This window comes from Sciurus carolinensis, chromosome 1 (assembly GCF_902686445.1).
Source record: "Sciurus carolinensis chromosome 1, mSciCar1.2, whole genome shotgun sequence".
Taxonomy (NCBI): Eukaryota; Metazoa; Chordata; class Mammalia; order Rodentia; family Sciuridae; genus Sciurus; species Sciurus carolinensis.
In genome coordinates this window covers 169,493,215-169,519,899 of record NC_062213.1, presented here as the reverse complement: position 1 = coordinate 169,519,899, position 26,685 = coordinate 169,493,215, and the positions used below count along the sequence as shown (strand labels likewise).

Below are 26,685 nucleotides of genomic sequence, written 5' to 3'. Positions count from 1 at the left end.
CTCAACACATGCTCAGTCCCTTCTTTAAGGTACTTCTCCTGAAATCCTTGCTTTTACAAGATGAAAGTTTGGAATTTAATGCAGAATAATAAATTCCTTGGGATTGAAGGCAGAGCTTGAATGTTTTCCACTCTATGTTGGTTTCCAGTAGGAAACCAGAATTGAAACTATGTCTGTCTGTCTGTCTGTCTGTCTATCTATCTATCTGTCTATCTATTTATCTTTGGCACTGGGGATTGAAACCAATCTATCTATCTATCTATCTATCTATCTATCTATCTATCTATCTATCTATCTATTTATCTTTGGCACTGGGGATTGAAACCAAGGGGGCTTTACCACATGAGTTACACTCCCAGCCCTGTTAATATTTTATTTTGAGAGAAGATCTCGCTAAGTTGCTGAGGTTGGCCTCAAACTTTTGATCCTTCTGCTTCAGTCTCCAAAATCAGTGGAACTATAGGTGTGTACCACTGTGCACAGCACTATGTGTATCAAGTTTTTTTTTTTTAATCATGGAAAAATAAGCATAACAAATAATACACTATTTTAAGTATACAATTAAGTGGCAATGATTACATTCATAATGTTGTGCAACTGTTACCATTATGTACTTCCATAACTTTTTCATCACCCAGAAGAAAACTGTCCCATTGAACAATAATTCCCCAAACTGCTCCACAGCTCCAGAACATGTTAAACTCTAACCTACTTTCTATTTCTAGAAATTCAAGATTTTTTTCTTTCAAATATTTGCCTATTCATGAATCATATAATATTTTTCCTTTTGGGTCTGCTTTCTTTCACTTAGCCTGTTTTCAATGTTCACATTATAGCATGCATTAGTACTTCAATCCATATTATGGCTGAATATGATCCCTTTCTATGGTTATACCATGTTTTGTTTATCCACTAATCTGCTGACAGGTATTTGGATGGTTTCAATTTTTTGGCTATTGTAAATAATGATGCAATGAAAATTTGTGCATAAATATCTATGTGAATCCCGTTTTCAACTCTTTTAGGTACATTCCTAATAGTGAGATTGCTGGTTCACATGGTCACTATGTTTAATGTTTTGTGTGTGTGTGTGTGTTGGTGGGGGTGCTTAGGGACCAAACCCAGGGCCTTGTACATACCAGGCAAGCGCTCCATCTCTGAGCTACATCATCAGCCCTATTTAACTTTTTGAGGAAATGCCAAACAGTTTCCACAGTGGTTGTCATTTTACATCACCACCAGCCATGCAAGAAGGGTTCCAAATTTCTCCACATCCTTGTCAACACTTGTTATTTTCAATTTTTTTTTAATCATAGTCATCACAGTGCCTGTGAGGTGTTACCTCATTATGGTTTTGATTTGCATTTCCCTAATGACTAATGATGTTGAACATCTTTTCATATGCTTGGTGGTCATTTGTACATCTTCTTTGGAGAAGTGTTTATTTCATTCTTTTGCTCATTTTAAAAACAGGTTGGTTTTTTACTTTCTTCCATTCTACGGGTTGTTTTTTCACTATCTTTTTTAAAAAATGCAGTGCTGGGGATCAAACTCAGGGTCTTGGGCATAGTAGGTAAGTGCTCTGCCACTGCAATACATTCCTTGGTCCCCTTTTACTATTTTGATAGTGTATTTGGATGCACAAAGTTTTAAATTTTCATAAAGTCCAATCTATCCGCCTATTCTTCTTGCCTGTTTTTTTAGTGTCATATCCAAGACATAATTGCCAAATCCAAGGTCATGAAGCTATTCCCTCATGTATTTCTCTAAAAGTTCTATGCTAGTACTACACTGTTTTGATACTGTAGGCTTATCCTAAGTTTTGAAATCAGGAAGTATGAATCCTTATGAAGTATGAAGTAACTTTGCTCTTCTCTTTCATTGTTGTAGTTATTTGGGGTCCTCTGAAATTCCATTTGAATTTTAGGATGGTTTTGTCTATTTCTCAAAAAGTACCTTTGGTATTTTTGATAGGAACTGCATTAAATTTGTAGATGGTTCTGGGTAGGAGATTTAGATTTCTAAATTTTATTAGTAATTTTTCCATTCCATTCTACTCCATGAACAAGAATTTTTCCCCCATTTATTTATATCCTCTTAATTTCATTCAGAAATAGTTTGTAGTTTTCAATGTACAAGGTATAGGCCTCCTCTGTTAAACTCATACCTGAGTACTTTATTCTTTTTAATGCTATTATAAATGAAACTGTTTTCTTAATTTCCTTTTCAGATTCTTTATTGCTATCATACATCTGATTTTTTATATTTTGATTTCATACCCTGCAACTTTGTTGAATTCATCTGTTAGCTTTAATAGGTCTTTGGTATGGAATCTCTTACATCTTGTACATATAAGATCATATCATCAGTGATAGGGATCATTTTACTTCTTTTCCAATTGGAATGCTTTTTCTTGCCTAATTGTTCTGGTCAGAAGTTCTAGTACTATGTTGGATAAAAGTGGTGAAAGCAGGCATCCTTGTCTTCTTCCTGACCTTAGGAGAAAAGCTTTCAGTATTTCACTACTGAGTATGATGTCACATGTGGGTTTTTCATATATGGTTTTTAGCATGTCAAGGAAGTTCCCTTCTATTCCTACTGTATGTGTGTTTTTATCATTAAACAAATACTGGATTTTGTCAAAAATTTTTCTGTAGCAGTTGAGTCTGGTTAGTAACAGATTTATAGTTTATGTTGCATAAGTATATGGACATAAAATTCTTGTATGTTTGGTCCCAGTCCATTCTTTCATTTTAATTTATATTCTCTATAATTCATTGGTAAAAATTTTTTTTGATTTTAATTCTTTTAATACTGAACACATTTGTCTATGTACAAACTAACAATTTTAGGAAAACTTCTAAGATCATAATTTCTAGGTAGCAGAAACAATAAATAATACTATGAACTTTATTATCAATTAGAAGGTAACTGATTTTGATGATATTTCACAGATAGGTTATTTATATTATGACTCACTAAAGTAGTGTACTGGTTTTTATATTTCATCTCTTTTCTTTTTCTTTATTAAAGATTTTTTTAACTTAAAATCAATTTAAAAGTTCCAAGTAGGTATTACTGAGACTAGAACCATACACTTGTCAGCTAGTTTAGTTATACCTGAATATCTGGATCAATCAAGGACCCAAATGGAGAAATTTCTTATAAAATACCACTATAAACTGTCAGACTCAGAATCAACAAGTTTGCCATACTCAAAAGATGAAAAGTTGACTGCTTAACCTTGAGGTATACTGCTGAGTATTCCTAATTCATTCTTTGGTTGCACTTACTCTAGAATGTTGTGTTTGTGTTTTTTGTTTTTATGGACAGGGTCTATGTGTCTCTTGGAAGCTGGTTTTACAAGTTCCTTGGAAATAGTAGTATTTGTATAGGTTTTTCCTCAAGGAACACACTTGTAAAACAATTTCTCCTCTCTGCTTTTAGCAATAAAATATTTTTAAACAGTGGTATCATTTCTCTCTTGTTTCAGCAACCAAAAAATTAATGATTTAACAGACAGGCAGGTCATTGGGCTTAACTTAATATCAGGTAACAAAAATTTTGAAAGTTTCATACCTCTATGAAAAATAGAAACAACAGCAGAAGTAAATGGACTTTTTTTGAATCTGTAAAAATAAAAAATATTTTAATAAAAAAATGAAAAAAAATCAAAAAAATTTTTCATATATTTACCTCTTAATCAACTTATTTTTTTCCAATGACAATTAGTGTGAAATCATTACACTTAAGAGTCAGCTGCTTTGGCTAGGGTTGTAGCTCGGTGGTAGAGTGCTTGCCTGGCATGTGTGAGGCACTGGGTTCGATCCTGAGCACCATATATATAAATAAGTAAAATAAATGTATTTGGTCCATCTACGACTAAAAATATTTTTTTAAAAAGTCAGTTGCTTTGATATTTCCTATACCAGCACTATAATTCTTGAATTATGTCTATATTAATGTTCAACCAGTATGAATTATGTTAAGCTGACTTGCAGTATTTATTATACTATATTCATCATTACTCTTATGCTTTAATGACCACAATTGATTTTTTGGAACGAAATATATAACTAATTTAAGCAAGGATAATGAATGCAAATTTAACAATAACATGAATAACATAAAAGTTCAGATACCAATGTCGATTGTTAAATGTGAAATGTATATGAACAAAACTGACTCATTACTTGGTCATATCTAACTGCTTGGGAACATTGGTAATCAGATATTACAGGAATTGTATCAAAAGTCTCCGCCCTAGAGACCTGAACCATTTTGGCATGCAGGAGGAACCCAAAGAGTGGCTGTTATTATCTTAATTCTTGCTTGTATTAATTGTCTTGTAGTTTGGAAAAATGCAAGACTTTCTGACACCAAGTGTCAGATTGCTTACACAGCATGTCTGGCTTACCCTGGCTAGGTATTATGGGCTTCATCTACCTGACCATTTGAAAGACTACTGTGATTTCTAGGTTGAAAGCCCAAGGATCTTGTCTATCTTGCTCACAATCAAGAGTTCCTAGTGCCCCACATATTGTCTAGTATATAGTAAAATTCAATAAATACTTATGGAATGAATATCCAAATCAAGATGGCAGAAATTGTCATCTATGTTCTGATCAGTTATGGAGAAAAATCATTAGATCAAGAGCTCTGAGTAAAAAGGCATTCTCTGGTATACTCAACTAACCAGTTAGCATTCTAATCATTAACAGTTAATGTGGTCAGCCCATTCTCCTCAAAGATATTTCTGAGTATTAAATCTTCTATGACTTCCCTAACAGAACTACTGAGCAATGAGTAATCTTGTTCTCTTTAAGAAGTGGCATGGGAGGCTGGGGTTGTGGCTAAATGGTAGAGCACTTGCTTAGCACATGTGAAGCACTGGGTTTGATCCTCAGCACCACATAAAAATAAATAAAGGTAATGGGTCCATCTACAACTAAAAAGGATATTAGAAAAAAAAAAGAAGTAGTGTGTGAGAGTGGGTGTGTGTCTTTATATTTTAAAGGAATAAAAGTAAAATATTCTTTGAAAGGTTGATCTGTTAAGTTTTGCTTTAAGTTTTTGTGCAAAGAGATTGTTCTCTGTGTATCTTGTGATGACTTATTTCTGCTTTAAAGAAAACAGCAGCGGAAGTTACAATCTATATCTTATTTGTCATTGTTAGTCCTCTGAAGAGAATAGGAGTAACAATGCTAGGGCTTTAAACTGAGGGAAGGAAAAGGAGTGAACTGCTGAAAAATAGTAAAGTTAAGACAAATCTTAAGAGAAAAAACTTTACACATTTCATGTAGCAAACTACAAAGGTAACAATTTCCTCTGGCAATACAAAAGCTATAATGAGTTAAAAAGCATACCCTTCCCATGCTATGGCAGTGCTGTTTTAAGTCCCAAATCAGAACCCTTTAAAATAAGCTGGCAATGAATGCCCCTTTGGCATATTTTGCCAATATTGTGCCAATATATTCTTAAAATTACCAAAAACAAATGAGTGAGACACACACACACACACACACACACACACACACACACACACAAAGTGGGGGTGGGAAGCATATACAACTTAACTGCCCTTGAAATATACTCTGATCTCTATTATCTAGATTGTTATAATTACTACTTCTCAGATATAAGTAATTCAAAGTCTAGGCTGGAAGGAAATAATCTTTGCATCTAGCCAGAGAGTTCTAAATGAGTTAGTGAATTAGTGTTGAGTGAATCAATGAATGAAACAGAGATCAGGAATTAAGTATGATACACTCTTAACTATCAGAGGTTTCTAAATTACCTATAGCTAAAAAAAGATTACGTATGAAAAAAATTTAATTCATTTAAATGTTAGGAAGCATCCATCACTTGGAATGAAGCTTTAAGGAAAAAAAATAATAAAAATAAAAAGATTGTAAAATATGGCTACTATCACAGTGATACTTGTTCTACTCATTCTCTTTGCCAATAGTCCCTTGTAAGAGCTAAGCACCTCTCTGTCCAAAGGACCTAACTCATGTTATGTACTTAGTAGATACTCAATAAACTTAAAAAAATATTTTTATTAATTGTCGATGGACCTTTATTTTACTTATTCATATGTGGTGCTGAGACTCAAATCCAGTGCCTCACACATGCTAGGCAAGCGCTCTATCACTGAGCCACAACCCCAGCCCTCAATAAACATTTTATAAAACCAAATTATTAGTAAAAATGTTGCCGGGCGCAGTGGTGCATGCCTGTAATCTCAGCGGCTCAGGAGGTTGAGGCATGAGGATAGTAAGTTCAAAGCCAGCCTCAACAAAAACAAGGAGATAAGCAACTCAGTGAGACCCTATCTCTAAATAAAATACAAAATAAGACTGGAGATATGGTTCAGTGGTCAGGTGCCCCTGAGTTCAATCCTCAGTATCCCCCAAACAACAACAACAACAACAACAACAACAACAACATGTAGTAAAAATGTGTAAGAAAAAATCTATAGGCATTTCTGTCATATATTGAGGCTTGTATAATATATATGTCCTGGTTAGAGAGAAAGTAATCAATGATATAAAGGTTAGTTCTTTCTGGGTCACCGAAGAACGATTTACAGTATAAATATTAAAGTTCAGGCTTGGGTTTAATGGAAGGTTTATGCTGTACATAGGTACCTCTGGTTGTACTAAATAATGGAATCATTGAATCAATGGATGTAATTTAGCCAAAGTTTAAATAAATTCAGGTCTAGGAAGCCATACTCTAAATTTGTTTACTAATTTGATTTTAATTACAAGTTTAACATGAAGTCATTTATAATTTTTTAAAAATAAAGGCAAGTTCACAATTATTAGGTACAGTTGTTTTTGTCACACATACAGTAGATACCAAATCAATATGATTTATACGTAGTCCCAAAGAAGTCCTTAAATTTAACAAAGCTTTTCTTAGGAACTCTATTAACCTGAATGATAACTTTCATGAAGACACTCTAAAATCACAAAAAAATCCTTACTTCTTACAGATAATTTTCAATAATATGGAGCCTTGGATTTTTTCCTGTAACCCTCATTAAATTTTGTGCTCAATATTAAAGGAATTAAAGTCAATTTTTTTTTTACCAATGAATTATGGTGAACAAAAATTAAAATGAAAGAATGAACTGGGAATATTCATGCAAATATTGTATGATCATATTATTTATTATACACCATAATCTGTAAATCTGGTACTAATGAGACTCAAGATTTAAATGGCTGAATAATGTGTTTAGTGAATTATTGTCAATCAATGCCTCTCTTCCAGGATAAATGTAATCTTGAATGGCAACACACCTATTATTACAAATTCCTAACTAAGTACAGTACTTCATTATTTCAAAATGTCACTGTCAATTTATAGAGTAACAGATAAACACCTTTCCACCATACAGCCAACTGACTGCCTTTCCTTCAGAGTAAATGAAACACTGACTATTAAGAAAACCTAGTGAACACTAAAAATCTAGTTATAAAAATTCTACTTTGTTTATGCAGATATATGAGGGTTTGTATCATTGTAATCATATGTTGTTTTTTTTTTTAACCTTATTTCATCTATATTCTTCCAAACATTCATTTATTCAACCATTTAAAAACATCTATTGAGCACTAACTTTTTTCTAGGTACACTGTTGATGGACAGTTATAAACATGAATATGATTATGATCCTTGCTCTTAACAAATTCATAATCTAATGGAGGACAGAGATAAGTAAATAAAGCAAAATATAATACTACAGAGTTATATTAATATTGTCTACATGTTCCATATTTGCAATAACTTAAGGGTACTCTATTGAAAACAATCAAAATACCTGGAAATGTTGTTCAGAAACACATTTTTCCTTGTTTGTTCTATAGAAATATTTTTTAACTAAAAACAAAAATTAGAAGGATAATTTTACAAATATCTATAAAGCATCCTAAATCAACAAATATAAATATCTGCTTCATGTTTTATCTTCAGGCTATTTTCCAAATCCAGAAATTTAATTTTTTAATTTTGATTCATTGTACGCAAATGGGGTACAACTTTCGTTTCTCTGGTTGTACATGAAGTAGAGTCACACCATTTGCGTAATCATACGTGTATATAAGGTAATGATGTTTCTCTCATTCTATTGTTTTTTCTTCCCCCCTTGATCAAATACTAAGGATTATTTGAGATTTTTATTATAGCTTCTATCAACTATATGACCTTGGTCAAATTTATCTAACTTTGACTCTCAGTTTTCTCATTTGAAAATCAAGATAATCATACCATTATGGGCTACCTTTTCTTCCATTTGTCTCTCAGGACCCCCATTCTACATAGCTTTTGGCCCAGAGAGATTCTCCTGCCTACTAGCTTCTGACTGGGTTAGGTCAACAGAAAGTCTAGCAGCTCGCAATACTGATGGAAAATTAAGTTATTTCCTGGTGTTGTCCTTACCAGGTCACCAGCATTTGATATAATGCTCTATCAAAAGCATCTATAGCATCTTCTAGGACTAGAGAAGAGTGAGTGATTAAAATCCATATAGTAGATAGAATTTCCTGGATTGTAGTTTCTTCTGTAAACATTTCTCTGAATTCAACCTCCTGTTATTACTCTAACAAAGTATAAACAGTCAATGTATTTAAACAAATTGTTAGATGTTGGGGTCATAAAACAAAGAGAACAAAAAGTAAACTCACTGGCATGAAAGACCTTGGTTAATCTGGAAATTCATTCTCATTATCCTTACCAATTATGATATAGGCATACAACACCATTTGACTAATTACCTCATCAAAATCCTATTAAAGGTCTGATTAACCTTTCAACTTACCTCATCCTTTATATCTTCCTGTTGTTGTGCTGAGAAGATCTCCATTGCAGCCATGAGTCTCATCATTAACTCATCCACTGTTGTGTTACCTAACACAGAAATTGCCATACTTTATTTTACATATAATTTCAAATGATTAAATTTATCAAACATGGAGAGTCATTCCAGAATTAATCAAAAAGGAATAACTACAGAGTCTAAAAATATAACAGACCAGATGTTAATATTGGGTTTTATGCTCTCATATTTTCATTAAAATAAAAAGAATAAAGTAATGTATTGGCTATTGAAATCTCAGAACACTTTGATTCAATGAGCATAAGTGAGAAGAATTTTTAGCACTATAAAGAATGTCCAAGTTAAGAGGTTCAAAAAATTTTCAAAAATATCTACTTAAGAACACTAGCATGACTACCAATTGTTTATGTCACTTGTTAGGCTAAGAAGTTTACACATATTATCTAATTTAATCTGTACAACAATTCTATGAAGGGGTCATTATGATTTTGATTTTAAAATGAGAGAAAATGAGACTTAGAGAACTCAGATAGTCTGATTAACCAAGAATAAGCTGGTTCAATGGTGGGGCCCAGATTTGAAACCAGATGAGTCTGACCAAAAAGTTTGTCTTCTCTCACCTTAGTACACTGCCTTTATTTAAAATTATCTCCAAATATTGGTGAAACAAATAGTAGTAATACAATTTCTGAAAAAAGAAACTGTTTAGCCCAATTCACAATTTTCCCCTTGCAGTCGCTTTCAAATGACTACAGTGTAATTTTTATGAAGAGGGTATTTAAATGTTTGATTTTAATGTCATTTTATTCCCTGTTCAAATCTATAACAAATATATTGCTATCTCTTGGACAAATGTAAGTTCTTTTTGTTTGCTTAGGTTGCAACTAGAAGAAAGAAATTCATAAAAATACACAAAGATAGGGTGGCTCTTCTGCTCTCAAACCTATAGGCAGAAAGTTTTTCTCTGGGGCTTGAGAAGTTATCTTCTTGTTACATTAATGAAATTCAGCCAACAAGGCAATGAAGAGCAAGCATCCTTGCTGGTTTTTTTTTTTTTTTTTTTTTCCTTTCCAGAGCAGGGCTTCACTAACATCATCTTTCAATTGTCATTTCCCGGATTTTCTTCATGATCCTTGGCAAAAAAGGATAGGGAGCACCCTTAGCAAAATAAATGACCCTATTTGTTCATATCAATAATACTCTCAATAAATAAGATACAAGACAAACATTATGTTGACACTAAGAAAATAGAATTGGTTTTGTAGTTAGAATTTCAACCAAGTTCCACTACTTAAAATTTACGTGATCTAGCATCTAGACTTGTTTAGCGTTAAACAAAAGCTTAATAAATATTTATTTAATAAAAAAATGAATAAGAGAATGAGTAGAATGTAGTTCTCTTAAGGATCAATTTTCTTATTTTTGAAATAAAGACAATGTGATTTCTGTAAGGGTCTTAGAAGTAGAGATAATATAAAGTATCTGGCATATAGCATACACACAATCACTGGTAGTTATTAACAGGACAAAGATGGCAAAACAAGTTTAGAAGCACGTTCAGTATAGATTTTGCTACTAGGCAGGTCTGTGAGAATCCATATCTTATTTGCAAATTTGAATGACTAAGACTCAGAACATGGGAAATGAACTAGAATTGAAATAGGTGGGCTCTCAGGGAGAGAGAAAAAAGAGACCCTTACTAGATGAAGACACAGATCTACAAGCATAATCAGTCATGCTTATCTCTTTACTTAAATGAACAAAACCTCCAGCCTATGCTTATACCAGATCAACTAGAACAATCAATTTAAATGTCATCAGATTCAAAGACCTAAATAAACAATGTGCCCACAACTAATTTATGGCTAGACTACTTAACCAAGAAGAAACATTCTGAACCCCAATATCAAATGACTGACATAGGGATTTGGATTTTCACAAAAGCTTATCTGGGAACCCGATGTTCCTTCCCATGAAAATCATATATAAATAAATATAAATATATATATATATATGTGATTATATTATATATATAATGTATATATAATTACATATATATATATATATGTATATATATATATATATATATAAAATCCTCAGAGAGGTCAACCATGGGGGCATCATTTCCCTTCTCTTTTTTGAGATGCAAAGGTGCCTGTACCCTGCCTTTGTAGTGTGAAAACCTTTGCTCTGCTACCTGTAATAAATCTTTGGTTGTGTCTAGCTTTCAAAGTGTCCTGAAATTCATTTCAGCAGCATAAGTCAAGAATCTTCCCAGGGCTAAGTTGAGGTCACATTGCCCTCTTGGAGGGACATTCTTGGACCCCAGTCTGGTGGCAGTTAAATTAAAATCCATTGCCCTCTTTTGTAAAGATGGAATCTTCCTAAGTTGCCCAGGCTGGTCTCTAACTTGCAATCCTGCCTCAGAATCCCAAGAAGCTGGGATTATAGTCATACATCACTGAGCCTACCTCTGTTGCCATTTAAAAAAAATAGCTTTATTAATTTTTTTAATGTGGTGCTAAGGATTGAACCCAGTGCCTCACACATGTTAGGTAAGTGCACTACCACTAAGCCACAACCCCAGCCCTCTGTTGCTTTTTTTTGTTGTTGTTTTTTGCAGTAGGGGAGGGGGTTAAGGGGGTTGAATTCAGGGGTACTTGACCACTGAGCCACATCCCCAGTCCTATTTTGTATTTTATTGAGAGACATGGCCTTAACTGAGTTGCTTAGTGCCTCACTTTTGCTGAGGCTGCCTTTGAACTGATGATCTTCCTGCCTCAGCATCCTGAGCTGCTGGGATTATAGGTGTGCACCACCAAGCCTAGCTCTCCATTGCATTTTGAACAGATCTTTATCCTGTGCTTGATTTTATAATATCATGCACTGATATATTTGGAAAACATGGATTCATTAAGTTATGTTGACACACTTCATTATATGCCATCAAAAAAATCAAATTTGTTAATATCACCACTAATGTCACCAGAAAAGTATTTTAGCTGTCAATCTATGGTGAAGAATATGAATTTTTGCTTGACAACTCATTTTATTACTGGCAACAAATACCCATCAGTTCTTTTACTTGAAAGTGACCGATTCACTGTTCGTTTTGGAGAAAATGTTTGCCAAATACCCAAGATATATAAGCACAGTCTGTAAGTTATATTTTCAAGTAAATATTTCTGGGGGGAAAAAAAAAGAAAAGAAAGAAACTAGTTCAGCTCAAGCAAGTCATAAGTGCTTTTCTCTGGGACAACAGTGTACATTAGCATATAGCAGAAGTGTTTAATCCCTATTTTCCATTGTGTAACAAACCATAAGAGTTAAGATTTAATAAAGTCATTGATTCTTATAAGGTCCTTTCTCTTCTAATTGTAAAACTAAGTCAATGAAGAATATGACTACTAGTATAGTTTTGTGTCATGGCCTTGGCTCCTACTAAGGTACCAGCAGTTTTACAAACCACTGCTTTTGAGATACCAGTGCAAGTTAATGGTGCACAGCCGTAAACTCAGCTACCTGGGAGGCTGAGGCAGGAGGAGTGCAGATTTAAGGCCACCTGGGAAATATAGTGAGATTGTCTCAAGTAAAATAAAAAGGGCTAAGGATGGAGCTCAGTCTAGCACATTGCCTAGCAATGTGCAAGGTCCTGGGTTCAATTAAAAAAAAGTCAACAGAGTAAAAACTAGAAAGAAGTCTTAATAAAATAATAAGAATAATTTTGATTTTGTAGAGAACCTGAAAAGGTCTAGGGAACCTCAGGTCCATAGTCTATACTTTGAGAATCACTAACTATTACAATATGGCCACTGACAAGGAAAAAAGAATGAAATTTCATTCTCATTATCCATTTACTTAGCCTATGCAAATCACTGCCCCCACTCCCCTGCCAAAGGTCTTTTTTTTGTTTTTGTTTTTGTTTTTGTTTTTTTTGGTGCTGGGGATCGAACCCAGGGCCTTAGTGCTTACAAGGCAAGCACTCTACCAACTGAGCTATCTCCCCAGCCCCTGCCAAAGGTCTTTTTAAAGACAGGTATGAAACCAAATGCTTTTTGTTATAGAGAAAACATAAAGTACCAGAGGTTTTGTTTTGTTTGGGGTTTAAAGATACTGGAATTTACAGTCTTCCCCTCCCCCGCCAGACTTAAATGAGGTAGAAATGAAGCATCCCAAATACAAGTTGTAGCTTGGGATATTTGAAAATCATTTTCCCAGTGGAAAAGAGAAGATATACTGTTTTCACTTAAACTTTGACATGAACAAGTAATATTTTAATACTAATCCTTGAAGTGTGAAAAGAGAAAACAAATCATTCACTTATATTTTGGTAAAGAATGTACTCTGGTTAAATTTACAGGCATTTGATAGCTTCATGCCTCAGGGTTGCATCTTAGACATGCATCAAATAAGGAGAAACAACTGTCACTGTGAACAATTCAATTTGCAATATACAGTCATTTGATTTTCTAGATAACAAAAGATAAGCATTTCTTTCAACTAATCAACATTATACTGATAAATCAATATGAATAGGAAGTTGTATTTGACATATGATTATAACCTAGTTGCTAATTTAGAGAATTTAGCAATTCTGAATATTTAACTTGAATATTCTATGTATCAAAGGCAGTGTAATTTTATTCAGATGTTTCTGTTGGATTTAATGCAGCATATTTCATTTTTTTTATAGTACCTAAATTCTTTGAAGATATTCTTCAGGATATTCTATATTTTAAAATGCAAAGATATTCATCAACAGAAAGAAGTATTGTCAACTTTAATGGTAAAAATTATAAGGCTATCACTCAGGAAGACTTTATTCTTGCTGTGACATGTACTTTACCTTGTATCACGTTTAATACTTCATTAGATGATCGCTTTCCCATAATAATCAGAAAAAGAGGAAACTGATCTGTTTTTTGAGTCCGAATGGTTTGTGCAACAACACTGCCAAAGTGTCTATTACACATTGTCAGAAACCTTAAATGAGACAAAATCCAAAGTCAGTTTCATTTCAGAATTTAATTTACTAGTACTTCCAACAAAAACCTTCATTATTAGTTATATAAAAATTAGCTTACCTTTTATCGATATATAAAATCTTGATATACTTTCAACTAAATCTTAGATGATTATCATATAGAAAAGCAGAAAGTACACCCTAAATGTGGTTGGGGCTGATAGCGTAGGATTGTCAGTCTAAATATTACAACCTGTACTACCTAAACTATGAGAATAACAAATCAAATGAATTTCAAGAGGAGAGACTTTCTTAAATAGGACAAATAGTATGAACAGACTGACTAGCAAGATTCTAGGAAACAGGTTTTAGCAACATTTTCACAAGTCTTTAGAATCAAGAATTGCACTTTGTAAGAATTGTGTATTCTCTAATATATTAGAAGATCTTCTAGTTTTGTACTTAGTATGGGATAAAAATAATAATTCTAAGCTTTTGGCCCCAAAAGCTCAGAGATATTAGCATACCGAAGTCTAGCATTAGTATTCTTAACACGATCTGGAATAAATGAAAAAACTGATAAAGCTTTTCTCTTCTATTAGAGGACTGTTTGAAATTAGCATTTCTTTCAAGAGAAAAGGGTAGCTTATGATATGTTTTCAGATCTGATGGTAAAAAGTAAATGTCATAATAATAATGAATTATGAAAGACCAAATGCAAATATAGAATGCTTTAATAAGATCCAATTTAATAAAGTCTGTAAAAATAATGGACTTTTAATAACACAGGTCACAAAAGGCAAAACAGTGGAAATTCTGGGGACTAGCCACTGGTACTGGCTTATTAATTCTTAATTATGTTCATGAAAGGCAACTTAAATCGTGTGTTTTCTTATGCCTTATAATAATATTTTAGGTAACAACTCCTCTGAAATGTATGTTCTAGCTGATGAGCAAAGTCCTGTCGTCACATGCATTAGAAGGTAAATTTATTTGAAAAGACAAACGACATTAAAATGTCATGTGCTCAGATTCATTTGATATCCAAATTCAAAACAGAATCAAACCTCTTAATTTTTAAAACCAATATGTTTTCTGTCTATAGAAATTCATCTCCCAAAATTAGGCTGAATCTTCCATAAAAACTGTGCTGTGACTATAGAAAGTAGATCTTGTTAAGGCTACTAGAACTGTCGGCAAGAGTGTCAAGACAAGTTAGCACTACTGCAATAAGTTCACTGGAAGGCAGGTTCATATACACATTTGGAGCAGCAATAACCAGACCTCATGGCAATTTGAAATGACAAGGCCTTAAGAAATCCATTGTCAGCCATGAAATATCAATGCCCCCACGAAAATTCAAATCTTCACATTCCACAACTATTATGGGATAAAAGGTGCTCAAGCAGCCTAAGCCTCCATACCAAATTTCACACCCATACAGCTTTAACTCATCAATGGGGATGTGTAGATCAGGAGGCTAGCAAGTTAGGATCTCATTTTTCTTTCTGCCTCTAACTAAAATATTTGAAGTTAGCCTTGGCCCTTATCTGATCATTGGCAACCTCTAAAATTAAAGATGTCAAAAACAGTTGGAATAGCATTTTCTACAAAAGGGAGAAAATAAGTCCTTGTTGCTTTCACACCAATGGATTAAGTGGATATCACACAGTAGATGCCTATCACAGCACTAACCTCACAAACGATATCAAATATTACCTAAACAGGATACCCTCCAAAAAGGAAAGAAAAAAGAAAGTAAATGAATAGAAAGAAGGAAGAAGAAGAGAAAAGCATACAGGCTTAGTGGTTTTGAGAATTCCATTTCAAGACAACTTTGCCCAGAAATTGTGACTTCCCAAACTTTCTTTTTGTGAAAATGAGCAAGCATATTCAAGAGAGGTACAGTCTTCAAAGACACACAGGCATTCAATTAACTAAGGATTGGCGTCATTCTAACTTTTTGAAAGGAATTGAGAAATATACAGGGATCATGTACTCAGCTGACACCGAAGAGTAGCCTTAAATTAACACTTTGTTCTAAGAAAAAAAAAAAGAGACAAATTTTTAATTAATTTAGTTAATCTTCCTAAAATTTGAATCATATTTGAGATTTGCAAACATTGAGAGTTTTTAGGACCAATAGACTGTAAAAAATTACAAAGTTCCTACTTCCAAATTTAAAAATTCAGTTCAAAACAGAAGAAAAATGGGAAAAAATAAGTCATTGTAAGGAAAAAAGTACAGTTGTTATAATTACGGTATTTTCTTCCCTTTGACCAGATAAAAATATTCCTATGTGCCTAGTGGCAGGGCCAAAGTAGTCAACACGACTGTAACTGAGTCTGCATTTACCAGAGTCAGATGTCATGAAGGATAAGTGGTATCTACAAGTCATCTGATTCCTGAAATCTTAAATGCAAAAAAGGGAATCAATGAAAACTATTCCATAACAAAGGGAAGTGGCTCTTTCAATTATAGGATTTAGCTGGGCAAGGTGGAGCTCACCTCTAATTCTAGTCACTTGGAGACTGAGGCAGGAGAATTTCAAGTTTGAGGTCAGTCTGGACAACTTAGTGAGAGCCTGTCTCAAAATAAAATTAGTAATAACAATAGTAACAATAATAATAACAACAGTGCTGGGGATGTAGCTCAGTGGTTCTCTAGCATGTGCAAGGCCCTGAGTTTAATTCCCACTACTGCCAAAACAAAAACAAAAACAAAAACACCCACAAAAAATTGAATAAAACAATCTATGTATCATAGGTATATTTGAGTATTTGAGGAAGGGAATAAGAAGTTGCCACATCAACCCCTTAAAACAGAAAGATAAAATGAATTTGATCAGAGACAGAACAAATGCTCTCACTAAGTGGATAAAATGGGCTAGGAATGTGGCTAAATTGTAGTGCTCCTGCCTAGCATGCACAAAACTCCCTGTCTATCTGTCTCTCTTATACACATACAACTAAGGGGGTAAAATGAACAAGGGAGATAAGAAAAGAGGAAATGAGAAAATGAATTAAAGAAAATGGTTAATCACAAAGCAGGTACACTTTCATGTTCACTAGTCCTTGCCATTAGAAAACCAAGAATGGAATGATAAGATACATGAGTTTTACTTAAAGTTTAGAGAAAAATAAACAGACTATCTAAAGGCTACCATGTATTAATAATTAGTAAAGCACAGATTTTTTTTCCCTACCTTGTTAATGGAAACCAGGACTACTAATAAATCAGATATGGGAAAAAGTAATCTTTTAATTAAAAATAGAATATAGTTCAGTTTCTTTCAATCAAAGTTGTACTTTAACAAAGCTGTACTCCAAGCTAACAGATATATTAAATGAAACCTAGCAATTTATGGAGGGGAAGTTGAAATTTTATAAACTTATTATCTACTATATACTAGGTATGTAAAAGAAGACATACTTGATTAAAAAATGGGGGACAAAAAAATGCCACTACTCTAAAACACCTATAATCCTGTAAGGATGAAATAAGGTAATAGTAATAGTCCCAAAACACTCTACCTAGATTATGGTAGGCCATAAACTGTAGGCCATAAACATTAAAACTGTAGTCACTTTATTTTTGTTAAATGCCAAATGATACTTAACTTTTTTCTTTTTCTTTTCTTTTTTTTTTTTTTTTTTTTTGAGGTAATGGGGATTGAACCCAGGGCCTTGTGCTTGCGAGGCAAGCACTCTACCAACTGAGCTATATCCCCAGTCCTGATACTTAATATTTTTATCATCACATTCACAATTAAAATAATACCTTTAGGCTTACACTGAGAGTATTTTGCATAGTAAATTACGAATTGTTGAATAAATAACAATAATTATTGGATTTTATTCAGAAAATGATAGAGCAGGTATCATATTTGTGTAATAAAATACAATTACAGATGATGCAGTTGCACAATACAATGAAACTAGTTAAACATGAATCTAAAACTAAAATCAGTCTTATTTTTAATATATTTATATTTTTAAAAAGTTAATTTAAAACCAATAATCAATATCAAAATAACTGTTTATCCTTGAACCATATCTTTTTGATAATGTGTGAACCATTTCTCCAAAATGAAAGGTTACCGGGCAGAAGAAATTCATGTTGAACAATGCTGATGGACTTTTCCAATACCTTCCAGTAGTTTGGTTAATATTTTAATAGTTTTTAGAGGTATTTTGTATGCACTTCCTTAACTGCAGCTGCTTGCCTACTTTTTAAAAAAACTATCTTGGTTTAAGAAAGCTCTTCCTTTTAAAAGAGACCAAACAGTTTTTGCCATAGTAGTAAGTCTCATTATTTACATGTATTCGTTTAGGGTTTGTTCAGTTGTATTTATATAGATTGACACAAAACAAAACAAAACAAAACAAAACAAAAAACCAGAATGTAAGATAAAAGGGCTTAGAGATCATCTATGTATCTAGCAAATATACAATTCTATTTACCTCCTCTTTTTGTTTTATTAGGAAAAATTCACAAGAAGGAATGCCCCTCCCATTCCACTGTTCAGTTCATTTCTGGAGTTCCCATTGAGAACAATCTTCAACATGGCTGGCAAATGCCCATTTGTCCTTTGAGGGTGGCTTTGCTTTTTGGAAATAGTCCTAAGTCTTTGGTTTAAACTGAATTAGGAAAACAGGGTATATATAATTAAACTGGGGCAAACTAACCATAAAGGCAGTGATCCTCAACTGCTAGTAGCCTAGGAATCACTTAGGGAGTTTAATTAAAAGGCAAGTTCTTCAGCTCCATCCTCTGGGGGTGAGGCCCAGCGAAGTGCCTTTTTAATAGATTTTGATGCAAGTAGTTAATGACCACACTTTGTGACACTTATCAGGGCAGAAAAATGCTTTCTTTGTAAGGATTTACAAGTTGTTTCTGAAGGCGTTTTATATTTTATTTGTTTAATTAATTAGACATGACAGCAGAATGCATTTTGACTCACTGCATACAAATGGAGCACAACTTTTCATTTCTCTGGTTGTACACAATGAAGAGTCACACCATTCATGCAATCATACATGTAGAGAGGGTAATAATGTTCTTTTCATTCCACCATCGTTCCACCCCCATGCCCCTTCCCCACTCATTCCCCTCTGCCCAATCTAAAGTTCCTCCATTCTTTCCTTGCCCCTGTCCCCACCCTGCCTTATGGATCAGCATCCATTTATCAGAGGAAACATTTGGCCTTTGGTTTTTGGGGATTGGCTTATTTTGCTTAGCATGATATTCTCCAGTTCCATCCATTTACCTGCAAATGCTATAATTTCATTCTTCAAGGTTGAGTAATATTCCATTATATATATATATATATATATATATATATATATATATATAAAATAGTTTATCATTCATCTATCTATTCATCTACTGAAGGGCATCTAGATTGGTTCCACAGTTTAGCTATTGTAAACTGAGTTGCAATAAACATTGATGTGGCTGCATCACTGTAGTATGCTGAATTTAAGTCCTTTGGCTATAGACCACGGAGTTGGGTAGCTGGGTCAAATCATGGTTCCATTCCAAGTTTTCTGAGGAATCTCCATACTGCTTTCCATACTGGTTGCACCGAATTACAGTCTACCAGCAATGTATGAGTGTACCTGTTTAAATTGTGTATACCTCCTGATTCAATTTGGGTAGATCATATGTCATTAGAAATTTGTCGTTGTCTTTGAGAATTTCTATTTTAATGGAGTATAAATTTTCAACATAGTTTCTAATTATCTTCTGTATTTCGATAGTGTCCGTCATGATCCTTTTTCATCATAAATTTTAGTAATTTGAGTTTTCTCTTTCCTTCTCTTTGTTAGCATGGCTAAGGGTTTACCTATTTTATTTTTTCAAAGAATCAACTTTTTGTTTTGTCAATTTTTTGAATTGTTTGTTTCAATTTCATTGATTTCAGCTCTGTTTTTAATTATTTCTTATCTTCTACTTTTGGTTTTGATTTGTTCTTTTTCTAGGGCTTTGAGATGTAACTTTAGGTCATTTATTTGTTGACTTTTCATTCTTTTAATGAACAAGCTCAATGCAATGACTTTCCTCTTAGCCTGCCCTGAAGTCATTTCTTAAAGAAGTCATCCCAAAAATGTTTCAGGTGATGGAGCTTCAGTGGACCAAGTACCTAGTTTTCTGAGGTAAATGATCACTTTGAAAATGTTAATTCCCACTTGCTGTTGAATTGGTGACCTCCAATCTGATGCTCAAAAATCTGAGTTCTAAGCCCAGTACAGTGGTGCATGCCTGTAATCCCAGTGACTCAGAAGGATAAACAATAAAATATTGTCTCTGGGAGGGGGTGACTTAGAGACAGGGGCAAGAAGAAGACTTTTCATTATATACTTTTTAAAATGCAGTTTGAATTTTGATTAAAGTAAGTCTGGAAGTAAAATTACTCCTTACATGAAGAAAAACTGCAAGTGATCCCAAAATTTTAACAAAATGCCAATCACCTTTGCCCATTATCTGTCTTTTGTTCAAATATATCATTTTTATCTTGTACTCACTGGCTAGGTGGAGGCAATATTTTGGCCTTCTATATCATGGTAATAAGCCAGCATTTGAAATGGTTGAATAATATTCCATTGAGTACAGGTATATGCTGGCATGTTTATTAACTCTTTACCTACAGCTAGATATTTCTATTTTTTTAATCATTATAAACAATACTAGAATATCTCAAATATGTCTTCAGGGTAAAATTCTATGAAAGTGAAATTACTAGATGAAAGGAAAGAAATATTTAGGGACTGATACATATTATCAAATTGTATTCTAAAGAATGGTATACCGCTTTTCCACCTAAGTGCAAATACTGCATGCATGTTAAATAACACAACCAAACTAATGGTAATTTTAAGAAACCACAGGATGAGCTGTCAGGAGGATTTAGTTAAAACAAAAACATCTATCACTTGTTTGAGGCTTAGACTTCCTAGTAACAGTATATTATTGTGTCAATAAATTAGTAGTTTTAAAAAAAATATGGAACTTTTTTCTTTTTCTTTCCTTTTTTTTTTTTTATTTTTTTGGTGATGCTGGGAACTGCATGCTAGGCAAGTGCTCTATCACTGAGCTATATCCCCAGTCTCCCCCGAAACTATGTAACTTCTTGGTCAACTTCTTTGTCATCTATGTCACTCAAGAGAAAAAGGCTTTTAGGCACTGCCACTTTAATTAGATGAATGCTAATCTATAGGGGACTAACATTAATTTTGTTGTGGGGGACAGTAATCATTAATAGGAAATGGATGTTTTCTTATCACTATAGGTTGAGTATCCCTAATTTGAAAATCCAAAAATATGTTGGCACTCAAAAAGTTTCAGATTTTAGAGCATTCTGGATTTTAGAATTTTGGATTAAGTATGTAAATATCCACATCCAAAAAACTTTTGACAAGTGAAATACTTCTGGCCCCAAACATCACAAATAAAGGTTATTTGACTTATGGTAAGAACATAAACATTAAGTACATGACAACTTCCCCAAATAAGGGTATGCTTTATTTTTCTTATATCTAGACCCTAGAATATTAGTTGGGAAGGATAACAGAGAATAATTATTCAATTTCTTATCAGATGCAGAAATTCTTTGTCTAGGAATGTAAACAGAAGATCCATTTTCCAAGGGAGAGCAAATATATATTAAATTTAATGACTAACATTTCTCCTGTGTTTTGCCTTTTACCAATTAATAAATATTTATGAAAACCTACTAAATATGTGACAAGATATGGTTTGTATCCCAAGGGCACTAATTGACTTTGGTAAATCAAGGTCCACAAATAGTAAACATAGCTGGTATATGACTAGGGCCTACATGTGTGGTTTAGATTAAGTACTGGGGAAAACACAGAAGAGAACTGGGGCTTAGAAGTCAAGGAGAAATTTATACAGCCAGGCAGTGCTCCTAGACAGTCATTAGGAGAGGGACCCACTCTCACCTCTACATTTCCTAGTAGCTAACATGTACGTGTTGCATAATCAGGCCTTTATTTCCACTATGACAATGTTGACCATGAGACTTTCTTTTTCCTCTTCCAAATGCTGCTGAAATCAATTTAATTAAGAGTTCAACAGATTTGTCTAAAGAAGAATGGAGGAAAGGAAGGAAGGATAGGAAAAGACAGTGGGGAATGAATCTGGCATAATTTTCCTATGTACATACATGAAACACCACAGTGAATCCCACCATAGTGCACATCCACAAGAAGGGCATCCTAATTAGAATAAGACACATTCCATGCTTGTATAATTATATCAAAACAGATTCTACTGTCATATATAACTAAAAAGAACCAATAAAAAATGTAACTAAGAAAAAAATAGGGGCTGGGGCTGTGGCTCAGCAGTGGAGTGCTTGCCTCGAATGTATGAGGCACTGGGTTTGACCCTCAGCACCACATAAAAATAAATAAATTAAATAAAGGTATTGTGTCCATCTGCAACTAAAAATATTTTTAAAAAAATAAAAAACTAAAAGAGACACGTTTAAAAAAAGGCGGGGGGGAAGGGGACAAGTAGGGGCTTGTGTTCAATACCCAATCCCTACCACCACCACCACCAAAAAAAAAAAATTATGGATGAATTATTATGGTCTCCAAGGTTTTCGCCATGCTTCTCCCTCCACAAGGTCATTTGGCCTCTCAAAATAACAGGTGTTGGTCCACAAGTTCTTGGTTCTAAACTTTCCTTCTGACTTTTAGGAAACTGCAGTTTTTATATAATTTTATTCTGTCACTACCCGTTGACTTAGGAAAGGTGCAAAACATCCAAATATTAACATAATTCAGCAAGTAGGAATTATTGCAAGAAGCATAGTCTTGTGGAAAGAACAAAGATTTTGGAGTCAAATAAACCTGACTCACTAGTTGTGCCTCTGGATAGCTTAATCTCCCTGAACTTCAGCTTTCTTATGTATAAAATGAAAATAATAGATGATACATAATTTTGAAATTGGCCTATGAATTCATAAATATTCTTTTTCCTCCCTTTTATGTGCTTCAGGGTCAACTTTGGTTTCTCCTCTCCACAGAATAAATATAAGGTGAAATATTTCCTAAAATAAGTGTATTGCTCAGTTGCTTCTAGAGTATGTATCAGCACCATCATAAATTAATGTTCTGATCTAAAGTAGAACACAAAACATGTTATTAGGTCCTCTTATTTTTCCCAGCTGCCAAATTTGGAGAGTTCATGATTTTAGTATGTAAAACATTTTCAGCATCATTTGGTTGGCTGGTTTCTTTTAGATTCCTGACATTTATAAATAATTTCCTTAAGTACTTGAAAAGACCTATCACTCTAATAGGTTAAAAAAAAGGAGCTAGCCATAGTTGAAATATCATACACAGGAGGCAAGTCTTTAAAAAAATAAAAGACTAAAAGCACACAATATTACACTTAAGTCACTCATCAAAGCTTCAAGCAAGAATCAATTGCAACCCAGTACTTGATAAAGGCTCACTCGAGACAGCTGATGTTTAATATAGCTGAATGGACATGTGAACTGTGTAGGCTCTTCCTCTAAGCTGTACATCAATTATAAGTTAGATCTTAAAAAAAAGGAATATTTTAAGACCGTATCACCTAAGCTCCGAAAGTATTACTATTATTGGAAAAAAAAAAACTTAATTCAAAGTCCTCTGCTTTTACATGAGATTAACATAAAAAAGTTAAAAAACAATTCTCTTCTGCAAAACGACAAAACATAATTATCTTTTACATTTCTTAATGACAAACAGAAAAATCACACACCAAAATTTAGCCTTGAATTCAGTGTCAAGAAATCTTAAGATGAACCTGTTTGACTTCTATTTAACAGACAATAAGAACTGTAAATGGCAAACTGTAAACTCTAGGGCATGTAAGAGAAACATAATAAATACACATCAAATGAACAGATGAATGAGTGAGTATATGCTTATGACATCTCCATTTTCTCTAACTGCCAGAATTTCAGAGCTGAATCTGATGTTTAGATCCAAAATTTAAGTCAACCAAGTGCTTTTAAATACTTACAATTTGCCACTGTTGACTGGTTTTCATCTGATTCCATTTTTTCTGATTTATATATATTTTTCCATTTTTAAAAATAGGAAAATTGTTAATGACAACTAGAAAAAATAGATATATATCCATATACAGATATAGGAGAGAAAATAGCATATATAGATAAAGAACAAACAGAGAGGAGAGAAAACGAGGGAGGAAGAATGTTTTCCCAATTAAAGCTCAGTGATTTGGTGTATATATATATATATATATATATATATATATATATATATGAACATATATACACACATATATATTTATACATACATATATACATATTTATACACACACACACACACACACAAAATCTTGGGATAAATATGTGAATATCTTGATTTAAAGATCATATCATCTAAGCTTCCCAAAGTATTACTAATAAATTAGCCCTCAGACCCTTATAAGATGTAGAAAAGTTGTTTAGATAAGTTGTTTATAAATACTTATGAATACAGTAGTGATGAATAGGGAGCTGCAAAGATATTTAAAAACACACCACAATCAGGCACGGTGGCACACACCTTTAATCCCAGCAACTGGAGAAGCTGAGGCAGGAGATTTGTGAGTTTAAGTCCAGACTGGGCAACTTGGTGAAGTTGTTTCAAAATAAAAAATAAAAAGGGTTGGGGATGAGGCTCAGTGTAGAATGCCTCTGGGTTCAATCTCTAGTACCTCAAAAAATAAAAACAAACAAACAAACAAACAAAAACTAGGAAGAACACACAATGATTGCCTAACATGAGCTTACTGGACTGTGAACTCCTAAACATTCCATAAACTTTGAATATCTGGACTTTGGAGAGGCATGTGAAGAGGTGTTTCAGAAGATCCTACAGGATAAGATTCAGAAACATAAACTAAATTAAATAAGTTCATCTGTCACCAGGAAATTCAATCTGTAGAGTGCTACCAAACTGACAGTGGTCTCAAACAGTTAACTACTTGGTTTTGTCCTGTCAACATTTTCATATATGTGAGATAAGGAAATCAAATATATATGTTTAAGTAAATGCACTGAAACATACCCTTTTTAATTGGTTTATCATTTAATTATGATAAAAAGTAAGGAATATGGTTTTAGCTCCATTTTACAATATGTAAAGTTCATCTCAGAGGTTTTATGGGACTCATTCAAGGTCATTATATTGTCCTAGTGGCACTGCTAGGATTTGAATCTTGGATTGGGTAAACTGAAAGCTCACTCATATTCTTTTTTTTTTAATATCTTTTATTTCATTTATTTATTTTTATGCAGTACTGAGAATCAAAGCTAGTGCCTCACACGTGCCAGGTGAGCACTCCACCACTGAGCCACAACCCCAGCCCTAAAAGCTCTTTCATATTCTTAACCATTATGCTATCCTGCATTCTTACAAAATCCAACAAATAATACTGAGCCTTATAAACAGAAAGAAAAGTGAACACAACTCTTGCTCTTATGAAGCTTATATTCTAGTGGAAGAATTAGAAAATTAATTTTAAAATATGTAAAATATGTAAAACTAATGTCTTACGGAAAGTTCAAGGAAGGTGCTATGAACAAGAGTGATGGTGGGGAAGCCTTCTTTAGAAAAGTTCATCAGACTGACTTTTCTCAAGAGGGGACATTTAAACTGAGACCTAAAGGACAGACAAATCAATTATCTTTCTGATGACTTCTGTTTTTTAAGCAACTGGTGAGGGCAGCTGTGGAAGAGAGTAAAGAGGTGTATGATGTATTTAATGAATATGTGGTATAATCTAGATATCTTACCCAGGAAGAAACACTTAACTAGAGAATCCCAGTAGGCTAGCTCAGCATTACTGTATGTTTACTAGTCAGTGTGATTTTCTCCAGAAGGGTTCAAACTACAAAGATACAGCACAGGGAAGGCAAATAAGTGGGTCCAACAAAGTAAATATAATGGAGGGAGTTTAAAATATCACCAGGAATTGATAACAATGAATCTCAAAATCTACATAGGACAAAGAGGGAAATAAAAATCAGAGACAGAAGAGGTTAGATGGAGTGTATGAAAATGGTAACAGACTGGAGACTACAGGAAGATTTAAAAAAAAAACAAGCACTTATGACACTTGAATGAGTGGGACTACTAGGAAGAGATAGGTCAGATTCGGATGTTTTAAATAAAAATATATGAGGTGGTAGAGTTTCCATTGATAACCACATCTAAGTGTGATAAACCAAAAAATTTTTCTGGCATTGGGCACATCTAGGAATTAACAGGATTACCAAAAATAATGACAGAAGTAGAAATAAGTTGCAAGTGATAAATTTGTGAAAGTTAATAGAATTTGAATCCTCCAAAGATCTTGTCAATTAATTGCATTAGTGACAAATGGCAGATATCTTCTTTTTTTTTATTGTAAACAAATGGGATACATGTTGTTTCTCTGTTTGCACATGGCATAAAGGCATACCATTTGTATAATCATAAATTTACATAGGGTAATGTTGTTTGATTCATTCTGTTATTTTTTCCCTTCCCCCCCACCCCTCCCACCCCTCTTTTCCCTCTATACAGTCCTTCCTTTCTCCATTTTTGCCCCCCTCCCTAACCCTAACTCTAACCCTAACACTAACCCCTCCCACCCCCCATTATGTGTCATCATCCACTTATTAGCGATATCATTCGTCCTTTGGTTTTGTGAGATTGGCTTATCTCACTTAGCATGATATTCTCCAATTTCATCCATTTGCCTGCAAATGCCATAATTTTATCATTCTTTATGGCTCAGTAATATTCCATTGTATATATATATACCACAGTTTCTTTATCCATTCATCAACTGAAGGACATCTAGG

At 33.5% G+C, this 26,685-nt stretch overlaps 1 protein-coding gene across 1 annotated transcript in view; it reads right to left on the bottom strand.

Annotated features, from left to right (window-relative positions):
- Faf1 (Fas associated factor 1) overlaps positions 1-26,685 on the bottom strand; it is a 459,649-nt gene that overhangs the window by 93,704 nt on the left and 339,260 nt on the right. Inside the window, exons 14-15 of the mRNA XM_047554623.1 lie at positions 13,692-13,828; positions 8,828-8,916 (exon numbers count right to left, since the gene is read on the bottom strand). Coding sequence (XP_047410579.1) covers positions 8,828-8,916; positions 13,692-13,828 — 226 coding nt within the window. The remainder of the gene's footprint in view (positions 1-8,827; positions 8,917-13,691; positions 13,829-26,685) is intronic.